Consider the following 24,854-nt stretch of genomic DNA (forward strand, 5'->3'; position numbering starts at 1 on the left):
CAAAATTATAGTGCACATTTTGTGTATAGTTTTTTGTATTGTTTTGTGTATAGGTGAAACAACAGTTTGCATAACAAAGCAGTTGGGTACATAGACCTATTCTAGGTTTTGTGAGTGACTGATGATACCTAATAGCATTCAATTTTCTTCTGTATTTTTAGGGCATACAGAAGCGCAAACAATATTGACAATGCTCAAGTAAAGAGCAAGAAATGAAAGTGCTTCATTTGTCAAAAACGATTACACTGGCATTGACCGCTTAAATTTAAACAAATCCTTTTTAAAAGGGATGGACAATGCAGTAAAACCATCTGGTCCACCTTGACTTATTTATATCAAACCTTTTAATTTACACATTTTGCTTTTGGGAGTGTTATCGAAAGAGCATCATTCTTAAAAACTTACATATCTTCATAATTTGCCATGTGTATTGTTGAAGAGAGTTAACAGACTGGACTGTGGAATACTCCCAAAAAAGAATGTTATATATATATATATATATATATTGAGGAGAGCAGAAAAGAATTATCTGTGGTTGCTAAGACCCTATTTTGGCCAAAAAAAATTTTTTTACCAAGTCATTTCTGTCATTTTGCTTTGGCTCGAGTCAATCTTACAGGATACTGAAATAGTGTGCTATGAAAAAAAAAAATTCAAAAAAACAATTTCTTAGGATTTTTTTTTTATTCCATGATTATGTTGTCTAGGGGGGGGGTACCCTCCCCACCCTACTTTTTTGAGTGGGAGCCCTGCGAATGAGGAAAGGTCACAGAAAAGTCACCAAAAAGTCCCTGAAAGTCAAAAAATTTGCTTTTGGCATTTGGTAGACACTGTGTTTATGCTAACTTAAGCCAATACTTTAAAATATTGACATAAAGGAGATTGGGAGGAAAAAGCAAAATCGTAAAGCATCTATCATTTGCAGGAAGTTATAATGCACAATGTGCTTGGGGTCGTCTTAAAAGCATCATGAGCCTCCGGGCAAAGTGATTTTCTTGAGGCTTCCTACCTGACTAGAAATGCCTGTCTACCAATTTGCATGCTTACTCTCAGAATTTTTAATTAGATCTCATTTTCAAGAAGCCTCCGTACCCCTGCCTGAAGATGGCATTGAACGAGCTTGATCATGTAGGCTCAAAATACTTCAGCAAATAGCAAACAATATCAGAGTTCCCATTGTTTTGTTTACAACAGGCTTCGATCCTCACAAGTTTGAGTTCTGAAGATATGAAAAAAATGAATTTCTAGTAAATTTTTTTCCTTGTGTTAAACGGAATTGAAAGATGATTATTGCTTTAGAGTGCACCTTTATAAAATGAAAACCTATCTAAAACAGAATATTGTTTTAGTCTCTTGACATCCCATTTTTTACAGGTTCCATTGTACTTTTAAAATAGATTTTGAAACATTCTAATGCATATTTACGTACCTTACAATTTATCACAATATTTTTTTTTTATTTTACTAACACCATGAACATAAATATGTTGAATATTTTTGGAGCCCTGAAAGTTTGTGAACTTTGGGCATGTGTCATGTTTGTCTTTGCAAGGAAAGCGCATCTGTTTGAGGAGTAAGACACTGACCAGTGACATCAAAGCTGTGAGTGCTCCGACAAACCAGTCATGGCCCAGGCTCTGTCCCTCCAGGGATATAAGCCTTTTACCCTTTCGGGTTGGGTCGCGCTGGGGAGAAAAAATTGCTTCCCACACCGGAAATCGAACTTCTGTGAGTGCTCCAGCACCCACAGTATTTGGTAGCATGAGCCCGAACGCCCTCCACCCCCAGAATCAATTTAGAAACTGAAATTTTCTACATTTAACTTAAGTCGAGCACCTACAGGTCTAAAACACTTCTGTGGTGCCCTAACACTATCAATCTCTTTTATTTAAAGTTCTTTCTTGAGGCTTTCCCATGTCCCAGTTTATATCTATATGCATTTCCATATGCTCCCTACGACTTTTGATCAATATTCATTGGAACGTGTGAATACCAAACAAAACTTGGTGTTGTCTTTCAAGCAGAACAATCAACATATCCTCTTTTCTATTACAAACTAGCACCCTATTTACAGATAACATCTTATGTAGCAGAGTTGGTGCATAAGGGTGACAGATTTTGTAGGCCGGCCTTTAAATAATCCACAAGAGCTAAAAATAACTTTTAAAATTTTATAAGCTATGGCAGAGTGGTTCCTAAACTTTAGCTACCCTCGACTTCCTTGCCTCAGTCAACATATATCTGCCTTTCCCGGGAGTAGTCTGAATGCACTAAACAATGAATAAGAACCACTTCAATGCACTAAACAGGCACACATGTATATCAACAGCTAACTATGACAGCTGACTCCCCTATTATATGTTTTTGCTATACAGTTTGAGAACCTCTGAGCTAAATGGCTTTATTTTAGGAAATTACGGTAATTAGACATCTTTATGCAAAGAACAAAACTGGTTTGAAAGTTGAACAGCATCCATTGTCACATGGATTGTATGTCACTCGTTCTCTTTCTCTTCCCTATCAAAGTTTTTAACTCATCTCTTCAAATCGCTTTCGGATGCTTAAAAGATAATACAGTTCATATTAGGTCCATGTCGTTGTGTTCTGCTGTTAGTTACAAGTTACCCTTGTAAGAGGTAACAATAAAATTACACCGTTTATTATCATTTCAACAAGGGTAATGATTTGTTCTAATACAGTAGACTCTTGATAATCTCTCCGTGCACTAGTTAGGACTGTCTAGTAAGCAGGTTTTCTTCTAGAATTAGAAAAGGAAAACATGTTACTATATATGTCTGTGCACAGAAGTTTATATTATTTAAATGGGCTCTTTCAACTAACTTCCAGTACTTCGACAATTTTACATACCCTGGTCTGATATATGCTAGATTAGCGAGAGTCTACTGCACTTGTGTTTTTACAATTTCATGATGTTTTACATTTTTCTACATGTAACTATAATCACTTTTCTCAATTTTTATGAATACAATAATATTAATATACATGTGTTTATATAATATAAAATATTGTAAATAACAGTTCAAATTTTTATTATAGGGAAGGAGTAATCTTTTCAGTGCTATTGCTCTGTTTCTGGAATATGTGAAGATGAAACATGGTGGAATTCTCGAGTAAATTATATTTAATTAATTTCAATATTCTATGTCTGGGCATTGAATAGGCAAGATAGCATTGATTTTTATTTGATAGGTTTGAATATTATAGGTTGAACTATTTCAACCTGCAGTCTCACTGATCTGGCACATATCGGACAGGGTGGGCTGGATCACTAAAATTGCCATATCAATAGATGTTATTTGGAAAAGTCCATTAAAGTAATATAAATTTCAACACACAGACATGCAGTGACATTTTTTCCTCTTCTGTACTCAAACAAAACCTGCAAAAAATGCCAGATTACTTGACAGGCTGGACTAACACACGACTGAATTATAGAGAGTCTACTGTGGTAGTGTGTGAATAGAACATTCTTGGTGTGTTTTGTCGTCATCAGAGAACAATGTCTGGTCCCTCTAAAAGAAATGGTTTTGCCTCACACATGGTATTTTTGCAGTTATTGTCGACATTTAAAAGAAAATCAATTGGTCTTTCAAATAACCATTATATCTTAAACCACCTTTGTTCAAGTGATGGGCATGTGAGTAGATGCAAACTAAACAACCAATTGAAATTGTGATCTTGATTTTGAGAAAAAAAATATTGAAAATTTTCAGTTGTTTTATTCTGGATAAGCATTTTAGACCACTATGCTACAAAGTCAGAGAACCTCTCTCCTTAGAGCTCATGTGCTCTGAACAGGACTGTACATGGACAGTCAGACCAAACTCATGCCAAATCTCACAATTGCTGACACTGCTACGAGATGACGACTTATCCAAAGATGTCACTCTGCTATTAATATGAAGGTTTCGACAGATGACTGATGTAGCACCAAGTGGCACAGTGGTAAGATGCTTGTCTTCCACTATGAAGGTTACCGTCAATATCCACAGGTTTGAATCCGGCCTAAGCACATCAGAAGCAAGTTGTTTATCTACCAAACCTGGGGCAACCACCGATAGATGGCACCTTCATTTTCCACCCAGCTCCACTGGTTGGAAATTGTAGTGTGGCAATATATGACCGGAGTTGGTGTGCGGTAAAGTACCTGGCTGATGTGAAGATGAATTCAGGAAAAAAAATTCAACTGCCTTTGCAGGGAAACGAGTCCAGGGTTAAGCGCACTAGACCACTGCACTAGACCAAAAGCAGCAAACCTCTCTCCTCCCGAAGAAAGTTGAATTGTCTTTCCTGAATTCATCAGTCAGCTGTTAGGACCTTCATATGATCAGCAGAGAGTGACCTCATCTTTTAATATAAAATATTGTCCTCAAGTCACCCCGCAAATGTTAAACATTTGACTAATAAAACGATCAGTAAAGAACAAACTGATTTAATTTGATTAATTAACTGATTTGATTAATCATCATCCACAGTTGAAACAATAAGTATACTCTTGCTAAAGCAAACTTTTATCTACACTGAAAGATGTAACCACTAAGCACTGCAAACGAAGTTTTGCAATGGTTTTATGAAACCTTGAAACACAGGTTATGATAAAAGTAGGTAGGAAAAAAAGCGGGATAATTATGAGAAAATTAGGCATAATTTTTAATCATGTAGGCTCGCTCTTTGGGCTGGATCTGCAATCACCTTTCTATTTCATTTCCAATGGCTGTGGCGTCATCTAAAATAAGAAATTAGAGCATACTACAGAAAAGCTCAGAAATGTTTTAAAGAAAAATTAAGATTTAAAATTTGAAAAGTAGCTCAATCTCACTAATATTAATTTGATATTAAAATTTAATCAGCATGATATTAGAATATAAATCAGTAAGTACTGTATATACATTTAATTATATGTATGCAAACTATATGTTTATTACTTAATATGTACATTAATATGCAACATTACAAACAGCATATTCACAAAAACCCAGGTTTTTGCCAACCCTGCTCATTATAATCTAACCACAAGACCATTGTAATATATAGAATGTATAACAGTGGTTAGGTTCATGATAAGAATCAGTTTTTTCAGGTGGACACTATACATTTGATTCCGAAATATATCAAGATCTAGCATACACATGCTAAATCTTGCTGAAAGTTTGTGATAACTGAAGATGAATTTGTTTTGAAGCACCCTGCCTATGCACATTGTATTAATGATTGAGTTAATTGATGCATTTTAATTTTGAAAATGAACTACATGTAACAAGACTATTCTACATTAATTTATTTAATAAGTAACTATATTCTTCCTGTATCTAGTAAAATTATCTGAACCAACAATTTTGAACTGATGTGCCATGTAAGTTAAGGAAGTATGCTGCATAAAAATGAAAATAATAATATGTAAATATAATACAAAGCATATATGAAACAAAATATAACTATCATAAAAGAGAAATTTAGAAAATTGCTGATCTAAAACTGTCATATTTCATCTATTAAACGTGGTCAAATCTTAAGTTCATTGGAAATTTTTGAAAATTTGTTTCTTATATTATTATTTGAGTAGTTTTGATCAACATTTTACAGGGTTTTTTAGCTTTATATATTTTACAGTTATTTCAGTTAAACAATTTCTTGTTTTTTTTTCATAACAGGAATATCAATTTGGGATCGAGTGGACTCAACATGTTATGGGTTTTAGAGCGATAGTTATGCTAAAAACAAGAGATGTGTATTGTTTCAGTGTCTTCAGATTTTTCATACAATTTTTAACTTGCATAAAAAACCTATTTGCATTTTTAGCATCAGTATGTCATGTAAAACTATTCTGTATTTTTTCATTAGTCATGTAAATTTATTGTTTTTCCATCAGGAAGTCATGTAAAATACTACTGTATTTTTATTAATTAAAAGTCGTGAAAGAGTGACTATAAATATTTAAAATGTGTAATTTTAGTGTTATTTATGCTAATTCTTATTCATTTCTACAACTTCAAACTCATTTCTATAAAGTCAGGAAAGGTCTTGAAAGCAGCAATAACTCAAGCTATCTAAGTGAAGTTTTGTGAAACCTGATTAAAGTATACAGGCAATTAATTCCCCTTACCTCATTTTACTCGTGCCTTTGTGAAAAATCATACAGGATTGATTCACTGGTTCAAATTATAAACATTTTCAGAGATCATTGAGAAAAAAACAGGATCTGTAAAAACTCTAGCTAAAATACCCACAGTTTTGCCATCTAGCCACTATGCAGCCGTATGGTTTTCATTGGATTGGCATTTGCCGATCGTGAAAATTTCACATCACAAAAATCTGGCTTTGATTCCCGCAAACAGGGCAGCTCAAGGTAAAAAAAAATCTATCCATGCAGGACTTATTTTTAGCCCTGCCGACCGAATATTTTCTCCCTTTTGACTTGGATTTGGCACCTCTCCTAGAGTGCTGCCTAATGCAGCTGCATGGTCCACGAGCTGCCCTTGCATTTCTTTGGATGGGGGAGGTGCCTCCCATAGAACTGTCTGCTCTTAATGACAGTTAAAGGAAGAAATTTGTACTAGGAGCACGCTTATTTTACATAACTTCTGTAAAATACCTATTGTATATATGTCTTACCTTTTCAAAACGATGGAGAGAATGAAATGTTTGCACCTTTTTATTCTCTCGTTACTCACACTCCCTCATACAGAGAATTCTTTATCTGCAACAGGATCATAGATAGCATGCGCCAAACCTGCCAACTCTCCCAATTTAAGCGGGAGACTCCGGATTTTTCATCCTTCCTCCTGCTCTCCGGATTTTGGCAGAAAATTAAATTTTACGCAAGCTTTCACGTTGTCGTGGCGTCAATAATTACCATCGTCGTTATGGAAAACACACAGAGGACAGCCGTAAGAAAAAGTCTGTGACCGCATTTAAGCGACTGGCAAAGGCGCGACTTCGTTTTCGTAGCATTTATCAGGGGGAAGCCCTTGGTTGCCAAAATTCCTGTATAATCGTTATTGTATTCCATTAACAGCCGCGCGGTAAACACGTTTTTTCGTCCGCAGCTTTGCAATTTGAATTTTTTTAATTGTTTCTTCCGATTAAACATCTTCAGAAAGAAAATATAAAACTTCAAGCTATATACAGCTAAATATAAAGCTTTTAAGAATTCATATACTCAAGATTATCAATCACTGATAGCATCCACGAGAGGAAACACATACTTTATGAACAGTATGTAGATGTGATTTGATTTCTTGATTCTGTATGGAATTATATTCTTCTCAGGGGCAATGCAGAACCTGCCTTGACGGCGGGGGGAGAATGTAACTTTATCTTAATTAATGTTTAAAAAAAAAAAAATTTCGAAAAAAATTTTTATGGACTTTTTTTTTGATCGAGTCTGTATGAGTGTTGGGGGAGGGGGGGACCCCCTCGGAAGAATTTCTGGATTTCAAAAGTTGGCACGTCTGCATGCCTTCTCAGGGCTCCTTAAAAGGGAAAAAATTATTAAACGTAAATGTACATTATTTTTAGGGGTCCCATTCAGCTTGGGCCACTGGGACAGTGCCTCGATCTGCATTTAAAATTATTGCTGGGAGGTTGCTTAAAATTGTATCGCCCACAGAACTATCGACTCTGTTATGAATGGAATGGACTGCACTACAATGTGGAAATTGCAAGCAGTGACACTAATTCAGAGAATAGATAGATATTGGGCAGACATATTTAAACTTTATAATCTTGAACGCAGCCAAAACTGAAAATTTTTGTCAGTTTTGGTGAAAGCTCTTTTATCCCAGCACGTGGTAGTGCAGTCAGTGAAAGAGTTCAATGTTAACAAAAGTCTGCTTAAACAGCAAAAAAGCTATCCATCCAATACATTAATGGAATAAGACGCATAAAATCCTATGTTCAAAGATATGAACAATTTTAAAGAAGTCATTGAGAGACGAGTTGGACTTCCGAAAGCGACTCATGATTCATATAGAAAATATTGAAATAGGCTTCAGGCTGAGAAAACAGCAGGAAAAAAAAAATCTATTAACATGCTACACTCGTGAAATGAATTAAGAGAATTTGCATATTTTATCGAATTTCATGAAAAGAACTGAACTGAATGTAAAACCACTGCTTCTAGACAAAAATGCAAATCTTGTAAGTCAAATACGTAAGCGTACACTTGTGTGTAGGCGGAGCCAGTAGAGAAACAGGCTTTATAAGCGCGCGTAAGTTAAGACGCATTTCGTTCGCTAGCACACCTGGGCGAATTTCTTGGTGTTATTTCGCAGCAATCGGTTAATTTCAAATTGTAACAGTAAAAATGAGTAACCACCAATGTTTAGATGATGGAATGAGGTGGCGAATTGTGGAGAGGCTAGAAGCAGGCCAATCTCAAGTCCAGATTTGTAGAGAGTTCAATTTAACGCCCAGCGTCGTGTGTAACTTACGGAAACAGTTCCAGGATACCGGATCCATCGAGCGAAAGCCTGGGCAAGGTCGACCAAGAGCCACGACGGCCAGAGAAGATCGCCATTTGTCGATTATAGCGAGGCATAACAGGAGTGCTACAGCTTCTCAGCTCTCTCGTGACTTGTATGCAGCCACAGGAACCCGTGTATCAAGGGTGACTGTTTCCAAAAGACTTCATGAGAGAGGGTTGTTTGCAAGACCTGTTGTTTGCGTCCCGTTCACTTCTACGGACAGGAGAATCCGTTTATCATGGTGCATAGAGATTGGAGTTATGGATCAATGGGCGACCGTTCTCTTCACTGATGAGTCCCGGTTCAGCTGACACCGATTCTCGCCATACGTTCATATGGAGAGAACAAGGGACCCTCTACCTACCCTCCAATGTCCGCGAAATCGACCATTATGGCGGAGGAGGTTTAATGGTCTGGGCAGGCATCATGTTGGATGGCCGCACACCTCTCCATGTCTTTGAAAGCGGCACTGTGACTAGTGTGAGGTATAGGGATGAGGTCTTGGAGCCCTATGTTCGCCTTTTCAGGGGTGCAGTTGGCCCTGAGTTCATTTTAATGGACGATAACGCGAGGCCACACAGAGCTCTTCTGCTTGACGATTTTCTAGAGAGTGAGGATAATCGCCGGATGGATTGGCCAGTCAGATCTCCAGACCTTAACCCTATAGAGCATAGGTTCCCAACCTTTTTTGTCCCATCGCCCCCTTCTTCAGAAATTTTTTTCTCCCATCGCCCCCCTTCTTCAGAAATTTTTTTCTCCCATCGCCCCCCCCCAACGCAACCTAACCCATAGGATCCTATGTTATACCCCTAGCTTCTACCACCCTCCTGAAACATTCCATCGCTCCCCAGGGGGCGTTAATGCTCACGTTGGGAATCACTGCTATAGAGCATGTCTGGGACGCTCTGGGGAGGGCAATTGCAACTCGCAACCCTCCTCCGGGAACCATCCAGGGAATGAAAACAGCGTTGCTGAACGAGTGGGACCAATTGCCACAGGTAATGGTAAACTGCCTTATTTCAAGTATGAAATCACGCTGCGAGACCTGTATATCTGTAAGAGGGGACCATACCAAAGGCTAGAAGTACAAGCTGTAATGTATCACTCCGCCGAGGTTGTGATGTCACAATCCGGGTCCTTAGCATGGCTATTTTTGATGTTTTTAACGAAGCACACCACGTGCATTTATCGTCATATTTAATTTAAATTCTTAAAGTTTTTAATATTTATTTTACTATTTACTTATTGTTATTGCTTTTTTATTTGTTGTAACGCGTTAGTAGGAGAAATTTTGTTTAAATACAAGATATACGGAAGACTAGATGTTGTGAAGATATTTATTAATTTGTATATGTTAATAATGTTAATTTTTTAAGGAAGGAAAAAACTCATCTCTGCCTCTACCGGGAGTCGAACCCGGGTCCCTTGATTGCCGGACGAGTGCTCTGACCACTAAGCTACAGAGGAGATAGAGATTTTCCTTCGCTAGAGCGTATATATGCCGAACGGAACCGTGCAATGGACGGTGAAACCGATCAGCTAATAGCTCATGGACGACGAGCCACCAGAGGGCTATATATATATATGACATGAATGTCGCTCTCCACTTGTTAATACAAGATATACGGAAGACTGGATGTTGTGAAGATATTTATTATTTGAGATGTTAATTTTTTAAGGAAGGAAAAAACTCATCTCTGCCTCTACCGGGAGTCGAACCCGGGTCCCTCGATTGCCTGACGAGTGCTCTGAGCACTAGAGCGTATATACGCTCTAGCGAAGGAAAATCTCTATCTCCTCTGTAGCTTAGTGGTCAGAGCACTCGTCCGGCAGTCGAGGGACCCGGGTTCGACTCCCGGTAGAGGCAGAGATGAGTTTTTTCCTTCCTTAAAAAATTAACATCTCAAATAATAAATATCTTCACAACATCCAGTCTTCCGTATGTCTTGTATTAACAAGTGGAGAGCGACATTCATGTCATATTTGTTTAAATAATTGTAAAAAGGAGCCGAGAACTTCGATAATCATCAGACGACGGGCGAAAAAAAGGTATGTAGCTATTTGTACACAATTCAGTCAATATATCTGAAATATTTATTTTTTCTGACTTTATTTTGCATAATTAATTTGAAAGTAGATATGTTCGCTGCTGTTTCGTATCAGAATTTTATTTCCTCCTGCATTGAGAGCAGTTTTTATCCACTTGTTTAATCATGGGAGCACATTTTTCATATCTAATATATAAACATTTTTTTTTAATATTGAGTAAATCACATTTCTCAGGTCTATAATTAATTAAAAATACAAATATTAATGTGCTGAGTGACGTGAAATTTAATGAAGGGATAGGCTACTTTTTAAATAAATAATATAGTTTGCAAATTCAACTTGCATTTTAAACCATTAAATTTAAATGTGAGTCATTTCCCTGTGTAAGCATTCTTGCACTATTCAGAATATTTTATAATTCAATAATTTTGTTGCCTATATGCTTAATATTATAAATACTACACCTATAACATTTTAAACTTTCTTTTAAGTGTCTCGGTGCTGCTGTGTTTGCAGCGGTAGGTCATACTGCAAGGGGAAGCGAAAGACTGAATGGAACCCTCGTCGTACTTAGAAAGGAACGACAAAGTTACCAATTAAAAGAAAGTCACCAAAGGAAAAATATGAAATCAATGAAAAGCAATTCAAAGAGTGACACTACCTCGCTCGATAATCATCTTGTAGCTGAGTCTTCTTATGAGTGGTTCCTAGGAAAAAACTCAGAGTACTTCATGGTAAAATAAATGAATTTATCCTTTCTGTGCATGAATAGTTGGAACTGAGTTTTATGAAAGCTGCCCGCTATTACTCAGAAATGATATTATGGACATCAATATTTTATTTCACCAATCCAGCTTCATATCGCTTTGTGAGGAATTCAAATAAACTGATACTACCTCATGCATATTACTTCAAGTATTGCTACAAAAAGTAGGTGTCCTAGCGTATGGTACAGAATTCAAACATGAAACATGTAAACATGAAAAGTGCTGAAGTTGGGAACTTCTTGAAATTGAGAAGTTAGTTGGTTTGATAATGGCCAAAATTTGTGTAATAATTATTTTAAGCTCGGAACATTTTATAAGAAAGCTTCAATTAAAAGTTTGACATCAGTATAATATTTAAAGGTAAAATATTCAAGGTAAGTCTCTAATGATTGTATCAAAATAATATCTAAAGTATTCCTGAATAATTACATAAAAACTAAAAATGATAACTTTAACACCAAATCTTCAATTAAGGGGTCTCGTAACTTTTAACATTGTGGAAAACTATGCTCTAATAGAAATATCATTAAAAATACTATTTAACCATCGATTTATTCCAAATTTTTTACACATGTTTTTGATTGTATGTGCTATCCTATGCTGGTATAAAATTTTACATATCTTAGGTACTTAATTTTTTGTGAATTTTGAAAAAAAAAGCATTAAAACAGCTTGCATGCGTGATAAAATACCATGGCATCAATGCAATTGATTAAAAATAAAAGGAAACTGTTCAATTCATGAAATAAAGCAAAATGTTGAGATTTTATTGACTCAATCTTATTTAAAATTGAATTTTAACTAAAAATTTTTGAAATTTAAGTTTTAAAATTTAATTTTAAATAAGATTGAATCAATGAAATCTCAACCTTTTGCTTCATTTCATGAATTGAAAAGTTTCCTTTATTAACTTTTTCTTATTTTTAATCAATTTTTATTCAATTACATTGTTATATTTTATCATGCGTGCAAGCTGTTTTTAATGAATTTTTTTTTTTGAAAATTTACAAAAAATTAAGTATCTAAGATATGTAAAACTTTATACCAGCATAGGATAGCACATATAATCAAGAACATGTGTAAAAAATTTAGAATAAATCAATGGTTAAATAGTATTTTTAATATTTCTACTAGAGTATAGTTTTTGCCATGCTTAAAGTAATGACACCTCATAAAAGAACTCTCCGATTAAAAGAAACTTGCTTCTATAAAACAATTGTAATATTGCATTGAATAGTTTATTTTTTAAATTTGGAGTATTTTAAAAAAAAAAGTGTATGTGCATTTTGAGTAGACATGAAAAAAATGTTTTGCATTTTTCAGGAGATATCTTTTTAATTCTGAAACCTAATATTTAAAAAAAAACATTGATCCCATGTTAACATTTTAGTTGAATATTTATTTCTAAGTGTTCACAATTCACCATTTAAAATTAGAAAATAAAATTTATTTTATGGAAATTTTATAAATGAGTGCAACAAGAGACTTTTCATAATGTGAAATCCCATCAGGATTTTGAAATGTGTTTTCCAAGTTCCCCTCATAGATTAATAAATTTGAACATTTACAAAAATTTTATGTTTAGAGCAGCAACTAATTTCCCGTTGAATTAGAATTGATAATATGAATGTAGCTCAGTGAATAAAAAATATTTTAATAACATTGTTGTTTTTATTTTTGTGCATTGCCTGTGTATCCTTTTATTTTAAATACAAATTCTAATGTCATATAAATAAAAAAATGAAAAGTCAAATATATATTGCCTGATTTTTCAAAAATATTTGCTTGGGAGCAAAAAAAAACACCTAGAAATACGTGTTGGCGGAGAATTTGTGAAACCCCTATTTTTTTTAATAATTGTTAAATTACCTCTTTTTATAATTTCATTATTCATTAATTTAACATTCAGTGTTTTCCGTATACCATACTAGGTAATAATTGCAATAAAAAAATCAATTTTTCTTTCTAATTGTCAAAAAATACATGTTGGTAGCGTGTTTTAAATGCGAAGCGTGTGCACGGTAGGACCCGGGTTGTGACGTCACGAAAACATGTTTAAGGCTTGTAGTATCTAGGAGGCTTTGACCATACCCCCTATTAACCCATTTTTTTGTTTATTCTGAAACTGCTGTTTCATACCTTACGACTCCAACGAGTGTTACGCACGATCATGCGTGTGTATTACAATTATTGAATGGTTATTTGTTTTGTATTGTATCAATGTATGTACATGCCAAATTTCATTAAAATCGGTACAGTAGTTCTAGAGATAATCGACCAAGTCTGCAAAGTCTCTTAATTTCTTACACCAGTGTATTATTTCGAGAAATTGTTTAAGTAAATAAGGGGTATTTATATATATATTTTTTTCATTTTGATTTTAAATTTAACCATTTCTTCATATTCTGTGAGAAGATAACTTTTTTCATGGAAACGCTTATTATATTCTGCACCTTTTTGCTATAACAGGGTGAATAAGATTTAGGTGTTCAAGCAGCAAAAATTCTTTTTGCTTAAGCTTCTAGAATGCATGATGTATACATTGCAGAAACCTGACCGGGCCCATAGGGGCATACAGTTAAGTCTGATGATCTAGCATATGAGAGGAATCTACCCAGCACAAGAGGCTTAGCAAAACCACTACTTATTTTAGGTCAAAATAGAGATGTCAAAGTGTGACTTGCGCCAAAGAAATAAAGGGTCTGTTAACCCATTAAAGACTACTTTGATTTTTAGAAAGAAAAAGAACACTGAGTGGAACCACTTCCACCATTTATTGACAACAAAAAAAATTTCGAATGACAAATTTTCTTACCAACCGGTATCAATGTGTTAAAAAATATCCCCACCTAGACTCTTCGCCTTCCCAACCTAAAGTATTAACTCCCAAGAAGTGTTACAAGTTATACATCACCCCAGGATCCATAACGCAACTTAAACTTTACAAATATTTACATTTCGCACAAAAAGTCTGCATTTTCCACTTTGTGCACAAATACTTCATGTTTTAAGCCCACCTTTTGCGTGAATAGTCTGCGACTTTATGCAGTTAATCTGCATTTTATTTTCCTCTTCCTTTCCTTTTTGTAGTCTCTACTCGCTTACCCTAATTAAGTGCAGTTTATCCACTTGACCCTGCAACTTCCTAATACTCATAATTTATATTTATCCTCACTTTCTGCATTTCCTTTCGCAGCAGTCTACAACTTACAGAACTTCACCAATGATTTATTAGTAAGTTCAATTTATTTGCTTTCATACGGAGCATACAATTGTAACACTTAATCAGGCATTTCCTGTCAGTAGATCTGTGGCCACTCTGGCCACCTTTTTTTGTTTTCATTTCCAACTTTGAGGTGCGAATGCAAGCCAATCTCCCAGTTAAAAAAAGTCGTGCTACAGAGAACAAGTATTGGTGAGATAGTATCACTCTGCCGGAAGTGGTGAGAGCGTTCTAAATTATTGTTTCAGTATAATAATGTGTTGAGTAAAGAAAGTTAACTGTGTAACAGAGTAAGTAAATGTTATATTAATTTTAATATTTAATTGAATAAATGTTTATTTTATAACAAATGATGTGCTCGTTTCATTGTTGTCATCTATTCAATGATCGATACTGGATTTAACTTAACAATTGAACGGGAAATGCAATGTATAAAGGGGTTCTGTCCCCTGGTTTCGAGGACGGATCTCGATGAGGCTTTCTGCTTTAGAAGGTGTTGGAACACCTCTGCCGACGACTAACGCAGCTAAGAGATAACGACACCTGATTGGTCGGACTACAGTGGTCACACCCGTTTCTTATACAGTATGCTGAGAAAAACGGGAAAAGATTGTTGTGCTGTCGAAAAAATTGACAATGAAGTAGCTAAGTTCTAACCATCATTCCTGCCAGCAAATGATGCTATTACAAGTGGTGGGAACTCTGCCCCAAAATTAATATCTTGCTCCTATAGTGTATTTTCGTATTTTTCTACGTCAAATAGGGCTTGTTTTCATTTTTTTTGTGTACTTGGAAACTCCTCGAAATACTTTTATACCTGCCTTGTATGTACAGTACCCACAACTTTTAACCGAACGATGGCGATATCTTGGATTCTATTTATTGAAAAAGAAAGGTACCATTCTTCTTCGTTTAAAATCTTCCATAAGTGTATCAATTTCATTTTTTCTTAAGGGGGCATCTAGATGTTGAAACTAGATCCAATTTTTGAAAGTTCAGTGGTAACCCCATTTTTTTTCTTCCATATTTGGATTCAGTATCTCAAGAAATGCTTAAATACCAAATTTCATCAATTTTGAACGAACGGTTGGTGAAATATAAATTATTGAAAAATGAGTGTCGTAATGTTAAACGGGAACATCTTGTTTTTGAGCATAATTGCTGAAATAATATTGATATCTCATTAATTTTTATATTAAATGATAGATTCTAATGGGCCAAATATAATTTTATTACTCATTTTGAATTTGGCTTTTTTTTAAGTATGAATTATTAAAACATATTTTTTAAAAATTTATGAATAGAAGCATACACTAATTTTTACTTCATTCAAATCAGCATAGTCGAAAACCCAACAGAATCAATTTTCATTCCAATCTGACTTCTATTTCGTGAGATATGAGTGATTATATGAAAATGACCACTTTTAGGGACCATATGCTAGATATAAATTTGAAACTCATAGAAAAATTTCTCATAACAAATTATGCGAAAATGTCTAAATATGAAGCTCATAACTTTACTGAAATGGGTAATGTTTTAAGTATACGGTGATACGATAAATAAGTCATCCATCCAGTTTTTTTTTTCAAACATTTTTTCTTTTTAAAAATTTGAGTAAACAAATAAACAACGAAATTTTGAAATTTTTCACTATTTCAGAAATTCGTTTCATTCCTTAGACAATATTCATGAGCTGTAATGGTAAACATAATAACGTGCAAAGAATTCACAAATTAATACCATACAATTAGATTGATGTTAATATTTATGGAGATAATAATCAATCAATAAACGGTTCTCCCAATAGCGTAAATCATCTTAGTGTGCGCCAAGTTTAGGGTAGTGGCTATTGGCGGAGTCGTCTCTGCTAAAACCACGGCATTTCGTTTCATCCGTATTTTTTTAGCATTAAAAATTGAGGAATTGCAAAATGAAACAAAATTATAATATAAAATAGTGCAATTGTTCGACGGAAAACTCTTATATATTTTTTTCTAAATTGATGAAATTGTCGTCAAACAATTGTTCTGTGACACATCGTTTGAAATAATTATGGAGTAAATATTTGTTCAATCACTGATATAAAGTCACTAAAATGAAGAGTAATAAAAAAAAGTTTGTTTTTCACCTCTATAAAATAGAAACTATTTATTTTTTAGCAGCACTAAATCCAAGCACTCGCATAGCATATGCAGTATTTATCGTTCGAAACTTGTTTGGTGTGTCTTTTTCCTCCTGCAATCAACCTTGAGAAATTCAGTTTCTCTATGTTGAGAGCGTCCCCAAACACATCTTTACTCATATCTCTCTCATTTTTATACTTACAGCGATGAAATTTAATTTTTATGATAAATGCAATGCGATAAATCAGATAAGATGGAAAAAATAAGGGTTTACATTGAAGATTTCGAAGTTTGAACAATAATAAATATGTAGATGACCCCTCATCAAGACAAATCACCCATAATTTTTGGTGAAAACTGCTTCATTATACAACTTTTAGAACCCAAGATGACGCCATCGTTCGGGTAAAAGTTGTGGGTACTGTACCTTAGAGAAATACTTATATTTCTCCTCTTAGATATAGTATGTGCAATGACGCGCTCAGCGCATGAAATTCCCAGACTTTCGGAAAAGGGCACAAAAAAGCTTTGTTCTCGCGTGCCACGAAACGATTCTTTCTCAGAGAGCGTGTTTTATTCCTACGTACTTCAGCACCACCCCTTCCTCCCATCTTCCATAGTCACACTTAGAATGATCCGAGAAAATAATAATGAAGAGTAATTTCACTCCAAAATTTTAGGGGGCATTTAAAAAAAAAATTGTTTAGCAAGTTAAAAATAAATTTACATACGCGCCCGCCCTTTTTCTGCTGTAAAACTTCCAATTTATGAAGTTTGCCTTGACTCCTTGAAAACTCCTTAATTTTTATTTAGGAAATTTTGTATGAACCCTGTAAGCTCATGACATTATTAACCGTGAGATGGTCCTTGGACCCACCGACGGCGTGAAGGTAAAATTATTTCGCATTTATATATAACATTTTGCAGGACCTTAGTATTATATTGCACAAACATATAACATTTTGCAAAACACTAATATTCTTATATTGCACAAACATATAACATTTTGCAAAACACTAATATTCTTATATTGCACAAACATATAACATTTTGCAAAACACTAATATTCTTATATTGCACAAACATATAACATTTTGCAAAACACTAATATTCTTATATTGCACAAACATATAACATTTTGCAAAACACTAATATTCTTATATTGCCCAAACAATTCATTTCTCAACACAATAATTCTGAGTTTGATGATGACTCGACGCTGTTCCCACCAACGAGTCGCGGAAGCCCACAGGAAAAGAGAAGGTATCAAGATGAGCTATTGGGGTGTCTCTTTCATACAGATGTAAACCAGAATTTATATGGGACGTCGGCAGCCCGACCTCTGGCCCCGTTCTCGCCTGACAGACAGCAGACTTCACCCCCCCCCCCCGACTGTCAGACTAAGCGAACTAACTAGCCCTAACCGGATCGCCAGTGGGTACCTCGGGTGGTTTCCGGTAGCCAAACGAACCCTGGGGTCTAAATAAAGATTAAGGAGTCGGAGAATTGATTTATAAGAGATCCCAGATCATCATGTTACATATATAGACTACAAATAAGAATATTCATTTCACATATTTGTCATGTTTTCTTTTAATTCACTGCAGTTTGAAGTGGCGATTCATTTCTCTCAATTGGTGACTTTTCTGTGATTTTTAGCATGAGTTGGTAACTTTTCTTTTGGCATCATTTTTGGCGATAATTAACGATGTTCCGTATTCCGAGGTCCAATTTCACATATTTTTCTCGAGCAAATATGGTTATCCAAGATATAACAATAAATCCCCCCTACAACGATATTTGTCTTGGTCCGTAGAGTCTCGTTATATCGAGGTTTCGCTGTATATAAAAATTTATTTTCGGTCTGTCTGTCTGAAAAATTTTAGAGGATTGCGATTGAATTAAGCAGGGCTATCGGCTGCAATGACTATTCCCTAGCTGAGAGAATTTAAAAAATAAAAATTCAAAGATTAATATGAAGAAGAAATAGAAGTAGCAGATCACTACCAGAAAAAAAACAGTGGAAATAGGATATGACAAAGCAAAAAAAATGTCTAGATCTAAGGGGCGATGCTAGATCACTTTTGTGAGTTGTAGTACCAGCATGAGTGTGTGTACAGATTGGAAAGGACCTCAAGACCAAAGAGAAATTTAGAGGAGACTTCCATCCAACAATAGATTGAAAATTGATGATTATTATATGGATAGATTTTTTTTACTTACACAATTATTTAGAATAATTATTATACATATACGCTACGGTTATTGTAGCAAAATGCTATTGCTAAATTTACTGAACATTTTGATTACACTGAACCGGCTGCGTTAAAATCTTGAAGCGGGAGGCACAGCTCGGATAAGCTAGCAGCCAGCATACGGTAACGACACGGCAAAGTGAGCACGATGAGCTGAGTCACGGCCAACCGAGGATAGAGCTACGGTTCTGGCGCGGTCAACACCTTCTATATCAGAAAGCCTCCTCGCAAAACTTTGACGTCACTGAAGTCGTCCATTTCACCTGTAGCCATTGGATATAGCAGTCCGATGTATACGAGATCTTTATCTTTTTTTTCAGTATATCCAATAACTATAGATGAAATGGACGACATCAGAACGTCACCAGCTTCGCGTGGAGGCTTTCTGCTACAGAAAGTGTTCGCCCGGTGCGGAAACTTGTGTCCAGACCTTATCATGTGAACATACTGCGTCCGTATTTCAGATTCTGTAACCCGCATCGTCTTCGATTGGTTAAACACCCGAATTTCAACTTTGCTTAACTTGAAATTCGAGTTTTTAACCAATCAGAGACGACGCGAGTTTCCAGAATCTGAAATACGGACGCACTGTGTTCGCACTCTTACGGGTACGAACATAGTAGCGACTACTTTCCGATTCTGCAAGTCAGCACTGTTACGGAATGGTTAAAAAACCCACTGAGCTATAGGGAAATTGAAGCTCGGTGAAAAAAACCAGTCACATTCAGAAACCAGACATTTTTAAAAATTTATTTTATGTGCTTTATGCCTAGGGTGACCATACGTCCCGTATTTCCCGGGACAGTCCCGGTTTTTTCTGTTGTTTTGGCCATCCCGACTTTTTAGCGAAAATGTCCCGGTTTTTCCCGTTTTTTACACGAAGCTTACTTGAACTTTTATTTTTTATTGAAGTCAAAGAATGAAATTATTTTCCCACTCATAAACTATATTATGATAATTACAATTATAAATAAGAATATTAATCTCTGGCATTTGTCTTGGTGAACGTTTTATTTCGTGGAATTCATTTAAATCCACTGCAATTTGCAGTAATGCTTTATTTACCACCATTTTGATTTTTACGGTATTTCTCTAATATTTGGCAACTTTGTTCACTTTTGGCGTCATTTTTGGCAATAATTGGCGATGTCCCGTATTTGGAATCCCAATTTTCCGTTTTTCTTTCGAGGAAATATGGTCAGCCTATTTATGCCTATACAAAGGCTTTACAGAAACCAACCGCCACAACATCGACGTGGACGATGGGAAATACGTCCCGGTTTTTTTCTGTTTTTATGACCGTCCCGACTTTTTTTTGTAAATAGGGCGCATGATTGGTGACGTCACTATAGGCAGCGCTGATTTCAAACAAACATTAGGTGAGCGAGATTATAAAGGAAAATGCCATAGGACGTAGATGAGCCTCTGTTTATTTTTCAAAAAAATATAATTAAATAAGACTTGCGAGCTCCTGAAACAAAAACTTCAAACTCTTGTGAACATGCAATGCTAAAAAAAAAAAAAATCTTTTTTATACGGTTCCCCCCGTTCTGTAACTTCTGATTAGAATGCTTGAGAATGTCTGTTATGGGCATCTTTTCCTCAGCCACCTCGTTGGGCATTTTGCCTGTTGTGGCTTTGCATTTGTATATATGTATATGTAATAATAATAATTTGTCTCTAATATTAGCTATTTGTGCTTGTTATTTCTCGCATACTATCCGTCAAGTGCATTTGGCCTAATTGCTCTGAATATGCAGTAGAGCCTCTCGATAACGGACACCCAGGGCACCAAAAATTTTATCTGCGGACGGGGATATATAAGATATACAATGGGCATCATTTATACGACTTTTTCATTTACATGACGTTTTGACTTCTGTGCTATTGGTTCCTACGCATTTTAATTACTGCATAAGTGATCCACCAGTGGTTATGTATAATCACCAATCGTCTCGACAAAGAAAGTCTGATTAAATTTTACTACATTTTTATCACTTTTACCGGCGATTATGTGTAATACCCAAATAAAGTTAGGAATTCTGATAAATAATAAAAAATTATAACCTTTGTGTATGCTATTATAAACTTTCATCTCTTTATTAAACCAATTAATTAAAATAAGTGTGAAGAAGATAAAAACATTCATAACAACATTATCAGTCTTATAATGTTGTATTGTCTTATAATGTCACAAGTATCAACAAACAAAATCAACACATTACAATTCGAATTCGCCATCCCTGAGCATTCAGTTAATTAAGTAATTAATTGATGATTTATCATATTTACCTACACGAGCTTGGGACATAATCTTGTTGAATGTGATAAACGATTTATGACCAAATGTTAATGAATTGGAGTTTTCCTGATTTTACTGTCCGCTAACGGGGAGTGAAACACATTAAAGAGGTATTCTGCGGAACCGGGAATCAGAAAAGTGTCGATAAACGGGAGGTGGCCGTTCAATAGTCCCGTCAATCCATTAACATTGTTCCGCTAACGAGCAATGTTAATGGATAATAAAATAATCAATCGTCAATCGCATATCCGGAGTCTCATTGACGTAATTCAAAAAATGGCAGGTAACGGGAGGTGTCCGTTATCGAAGGTTCCACAGGAGATTCCATAAAGTTCAAGTACAGTATTTGCTTTTCAATCAGAACAATTTATAGCCATCTTTAAATTTGAACTTCAGACCCTCTTTTAATGCTATTTCTGACAATTTTTCTTTTAAATGTGATTATTGTTAGATTGAAAAAAAATATTGAAAATTATTATTTTTATTTTCTTTTAATCCCCCTCCCCTCTTATTGTCAACTGCACCTCACACATTCCTGAAACAATTTAAACGACATTTAGCATGTGTTATTCACTTATGAAATCGCATACCCGGAAATTTTATTTTAAGCGAAATTATTTATTCCCACCTACGCATATTAGACTTAAACATTCTACTTTCACATGGATCATAAAGTAAAGTGTTGATGAGTTGAGTTCCGCTGAATGCATAAACTTCACAATCCTCATTACTCAAGTTCAAACAAAGCCACAAGTCCCAGCTTTTTGTTGTTTTCTTAATCATCAGAATACTGGCAAAAAATTATTATAGTTTTGTTTTTGAATTTTCGATTGCATTTACACCAATCTTACGTTTGCAATTAAACACGCTGACAATTTAGAATAGTTATAATCTTATCCCTGGTAAATCAAATAAGGAACCAACGATTAAGGCAAATTAGAAGGAAAAAGCCATGAATTCCTGAAGTGTTTCGACACACTATGGGTGCCGTCTTTAAATGATGAATACAAACACTATCAACGCTGACCGGGGATTCCACTTGGGTTGGTTACCAAATATTAAGTAAAGTGAAAAAAATGCGTCACTTCAAGTCAGACGCCGTAGTCCGAATCGCGTGGGCATTCTTACCGCGGCCTACTTTTTTCATATATGCAAAATTGATCATTGAATAAAATGTGATACATAATACAGGGCCGTCATTTCAACTTTTTCCGGGGGGGGGGGAAAGGAAAGCACATGTACTCAATGTATATATAGTGCATTTTTAGTGTATTTTCGAAAGCCGGGGGGGGGGGCACCAACCCTCCCTCTCCCCCCCCCTAAATGACGGGCCTGACATAATAATTCAATTTTGAAATATATGACATGCATATTTGTTATGGACATCTTTTTCTCAGCCACTTCGTTGGGCATTTTGCCTGTTGTGGCGTTTTTTTGTACTTGTATTTTTATTAGCAATAAGTCATATAAATGGTTTGAACTCCAAATGTTCAACAATAATGTTTATGAAAAAAACATCAAAATGTAATCGTTAAAATAAACTAGTGTTTGAAATTTTCAATCAAGCCGCTCGAGAGACATTCATTTTTGTTTTTGGTGTGTCATCTTAGTAAATTCTGAAACTAATTTGAACTCAAGTATTTTTTTATTATATTATTTTAATTTCTGTTATGTTATTTCAGGTGGAACGGTTCCACAGGAAAAATGGAGTTTTGACAAGCAATGTAACAAGATAATGAACAAATAAAAGAGAAGACATTTGATATTTTATTTGTTAATTTCCTATCCAAAACATTCTCCAGGCATTATTCACTAGATAACCAAAATATTTGAACTCAGAGAGGCCCTAATTCCTGACTTAGACCTGAGGAGGTCCTTGCCTAGGACTTCCTCGTCTCTAAGTCGAGCTTCGGCCATGCCCCCCCCCCCCCATCCTGAAGCGGGACCCCCAGGCTTTGATCTTTTGTGGGCCCCGGTTAGACTTTTCACGGGCCCTTTCTGTAGTTAATTTATAGCATGAAAAAGCAAAAAATGACGAGAACTGTCCCGGGCCCCAGGGCTAGAGCACTGTCAGCCCCCTCCCCTTTGTCGGGGGCCATGGCTTCGGCTATCTGTTATTTATCTTCCAAATCAAGAGTATTCTCAGTTACGATATTATTTAGGTCCATATTTTAAGAAAATGAAGTTTTGCATAATTTCAAACACAGGATTTTCACTTCTTCCTTGACTAAACTGGCAAGCATCAACGAGGCAAAAATCATTGCGATTGATTATTTTTTTTTTACGTGTAATTCCGAATGAGTCTCATTTGATTTGTTTTATGAACGCATGAGAAATCTCGTTAGATTGCAACGAATTTCCACTTTCAGCTCAAACATTAAAAGAAAAAAAATTCAGATGAAATTACGCTAATTAAACGTAAAAACAATCGAAAAATTCATTGAGAGAGGTATGATTGATAATATAATTATATATCATTGAGTAATCCTATAAATATATATACTACCATATTTAATAATAAGTTGATTTCGAATTGAGTTGAATTAATTTTGAAATGTCGTACGAAAATGCATTGTTTTCTTCCAAAGAAAAACACTGCGTGAGTCCCCATGAAAATTTTCAGGTCAAAAAAATAATTTTTTTATTGAACCGACGCCATCGTGAGAAGAAAAATGAAATCATACGATGCTGAAGGAGCGTGTGTATCCCTTATCCGTATATTCCTCGGAATATTCAGAGGAGAAACGATGCTTGTTTTCGGAGATACAGTCGACGCTCGTTATAAAAACCCTACATTATAGCGACTATTCTATTACAACGACTGGTAGGATAAGTTCTAAATGTGTTTTAGTCATATAACAACCCTCCCAATCAGGCCGGTAGCCAGAAATTCCTTCGGAGAGGGACCACTTCTATTTTGGGGGGGGGGAAACCAAAAGGATATAACAATAGATTTAGCCATCTGTTTCCCCTTTTTTCATTCATTTTCTCACATTTCGGGGGGGGGGGGGTGCTACCACACCCCAAGTCTCCCCCCTCTCACTACGGCCTTTGCTCCAAATATAACGTCCACTTTCGACGGGACGAAGGGGTCGTTATATTGAGAGTCGACTGTAGTAAAAATAATTTCTCTTTTATTGCCTATATTGTCCTAACCACTGTATATATAGATAGCACTCTTTATAAGCATGAGTAGATTGTAATTCCCAGGTACCTTACTTAAGTCATGAAAATCGGTCAACATAAGAGGATTTAGTAACAACAAAATTTTGAAGGAAAAAAATACATTATTGTACTTACGGTGCGGATTCAACAAACATCTTCTTCCGTATCAGTTTCATTTCCTTTCGGACACCATCGAAATTCCAAATACAAACACAAAGGCCACAACAGGCAAGTTACCTAACGAGGTGGCTGAAATTGATCTGTATGTTTCAACCAAAGAATTATCAACCGTTTTGTCTCAAACACTTTCGATAAGTGACTTATTAACCAAAAAATTCAATATTGCTCGTCTGCAATTCATATTCTCGCACTTCTACACAGATGTTATCGTTGGGTTTAAGAGTAATTCATGAACTTGCACGAATTCATTACGAAATCTTTCCATTATAGCAGTGTTCCTAAATGTGTGCGTCGTGGCTCT

At 35.4% G+C, this 24,854-nt stretch overlaps 1 protein-coding gene and 1 long non-coding RNA gene across 2 annotated transcripts in view; one reads left to right on the forward strand and one right to left on the reverse strand.

Moving 5' to 3' along the window:
* The window catches only part of LOC149080030 (uncharacterized), a 110,753-nt gene extending 104,787 nt beyond the window's left edge, over positions 1–5,966 (forward strand). Inside the window, exons 18-19 of the mRNA XM_089238973.1 lie at positions 3,058–3,131; positions 5,673–5,966. Coding sequence (XP_089095099.1) covers positions 3,058–3,131; positions 5,673–5,727 — 129 coding nt within the window. The 3' untranslated portion in view covers positions 5,728–5,966. The remainder of the gene's footprint in view (positions 1–3,057; positions 3,132–5,672) is intronic.
* On the reverse strand, positions 4,512–6,369 carry LOC149080031 (uncharacterized). The gene is made up of 2 exons (XR_016193522.1): positions 6,125–6,369; positions 4,512–4,747 (listed from the first exon to the last, which is right to left on the reverse strand). It is a non-coding gene; the product is annotated as an uncharacterized LOC149080031 (long non-coding RNA).
* Positions 6,370–24,854: the final 18,485 nt, after the last annotated feature.

Source organism: Pholcus phalangioides, unplaced genomic scaffold (genome assembly GCF_987345545.1).
Source record: "Pholcus phalangioides strain wild (caught in Gottingen) unplaced genomic scaffold, Ppha-v1.0 ptg000011l_1, whole genome shotgun sequence".
In the NCBI taxonomy this organism is placed as follows: domain Eukaryota; kingdom Metazoa; phylum Arthropoda; class Arachnida; order Araneae; family Pholcidae; genus Pholcus; species Pholcus phalangioides.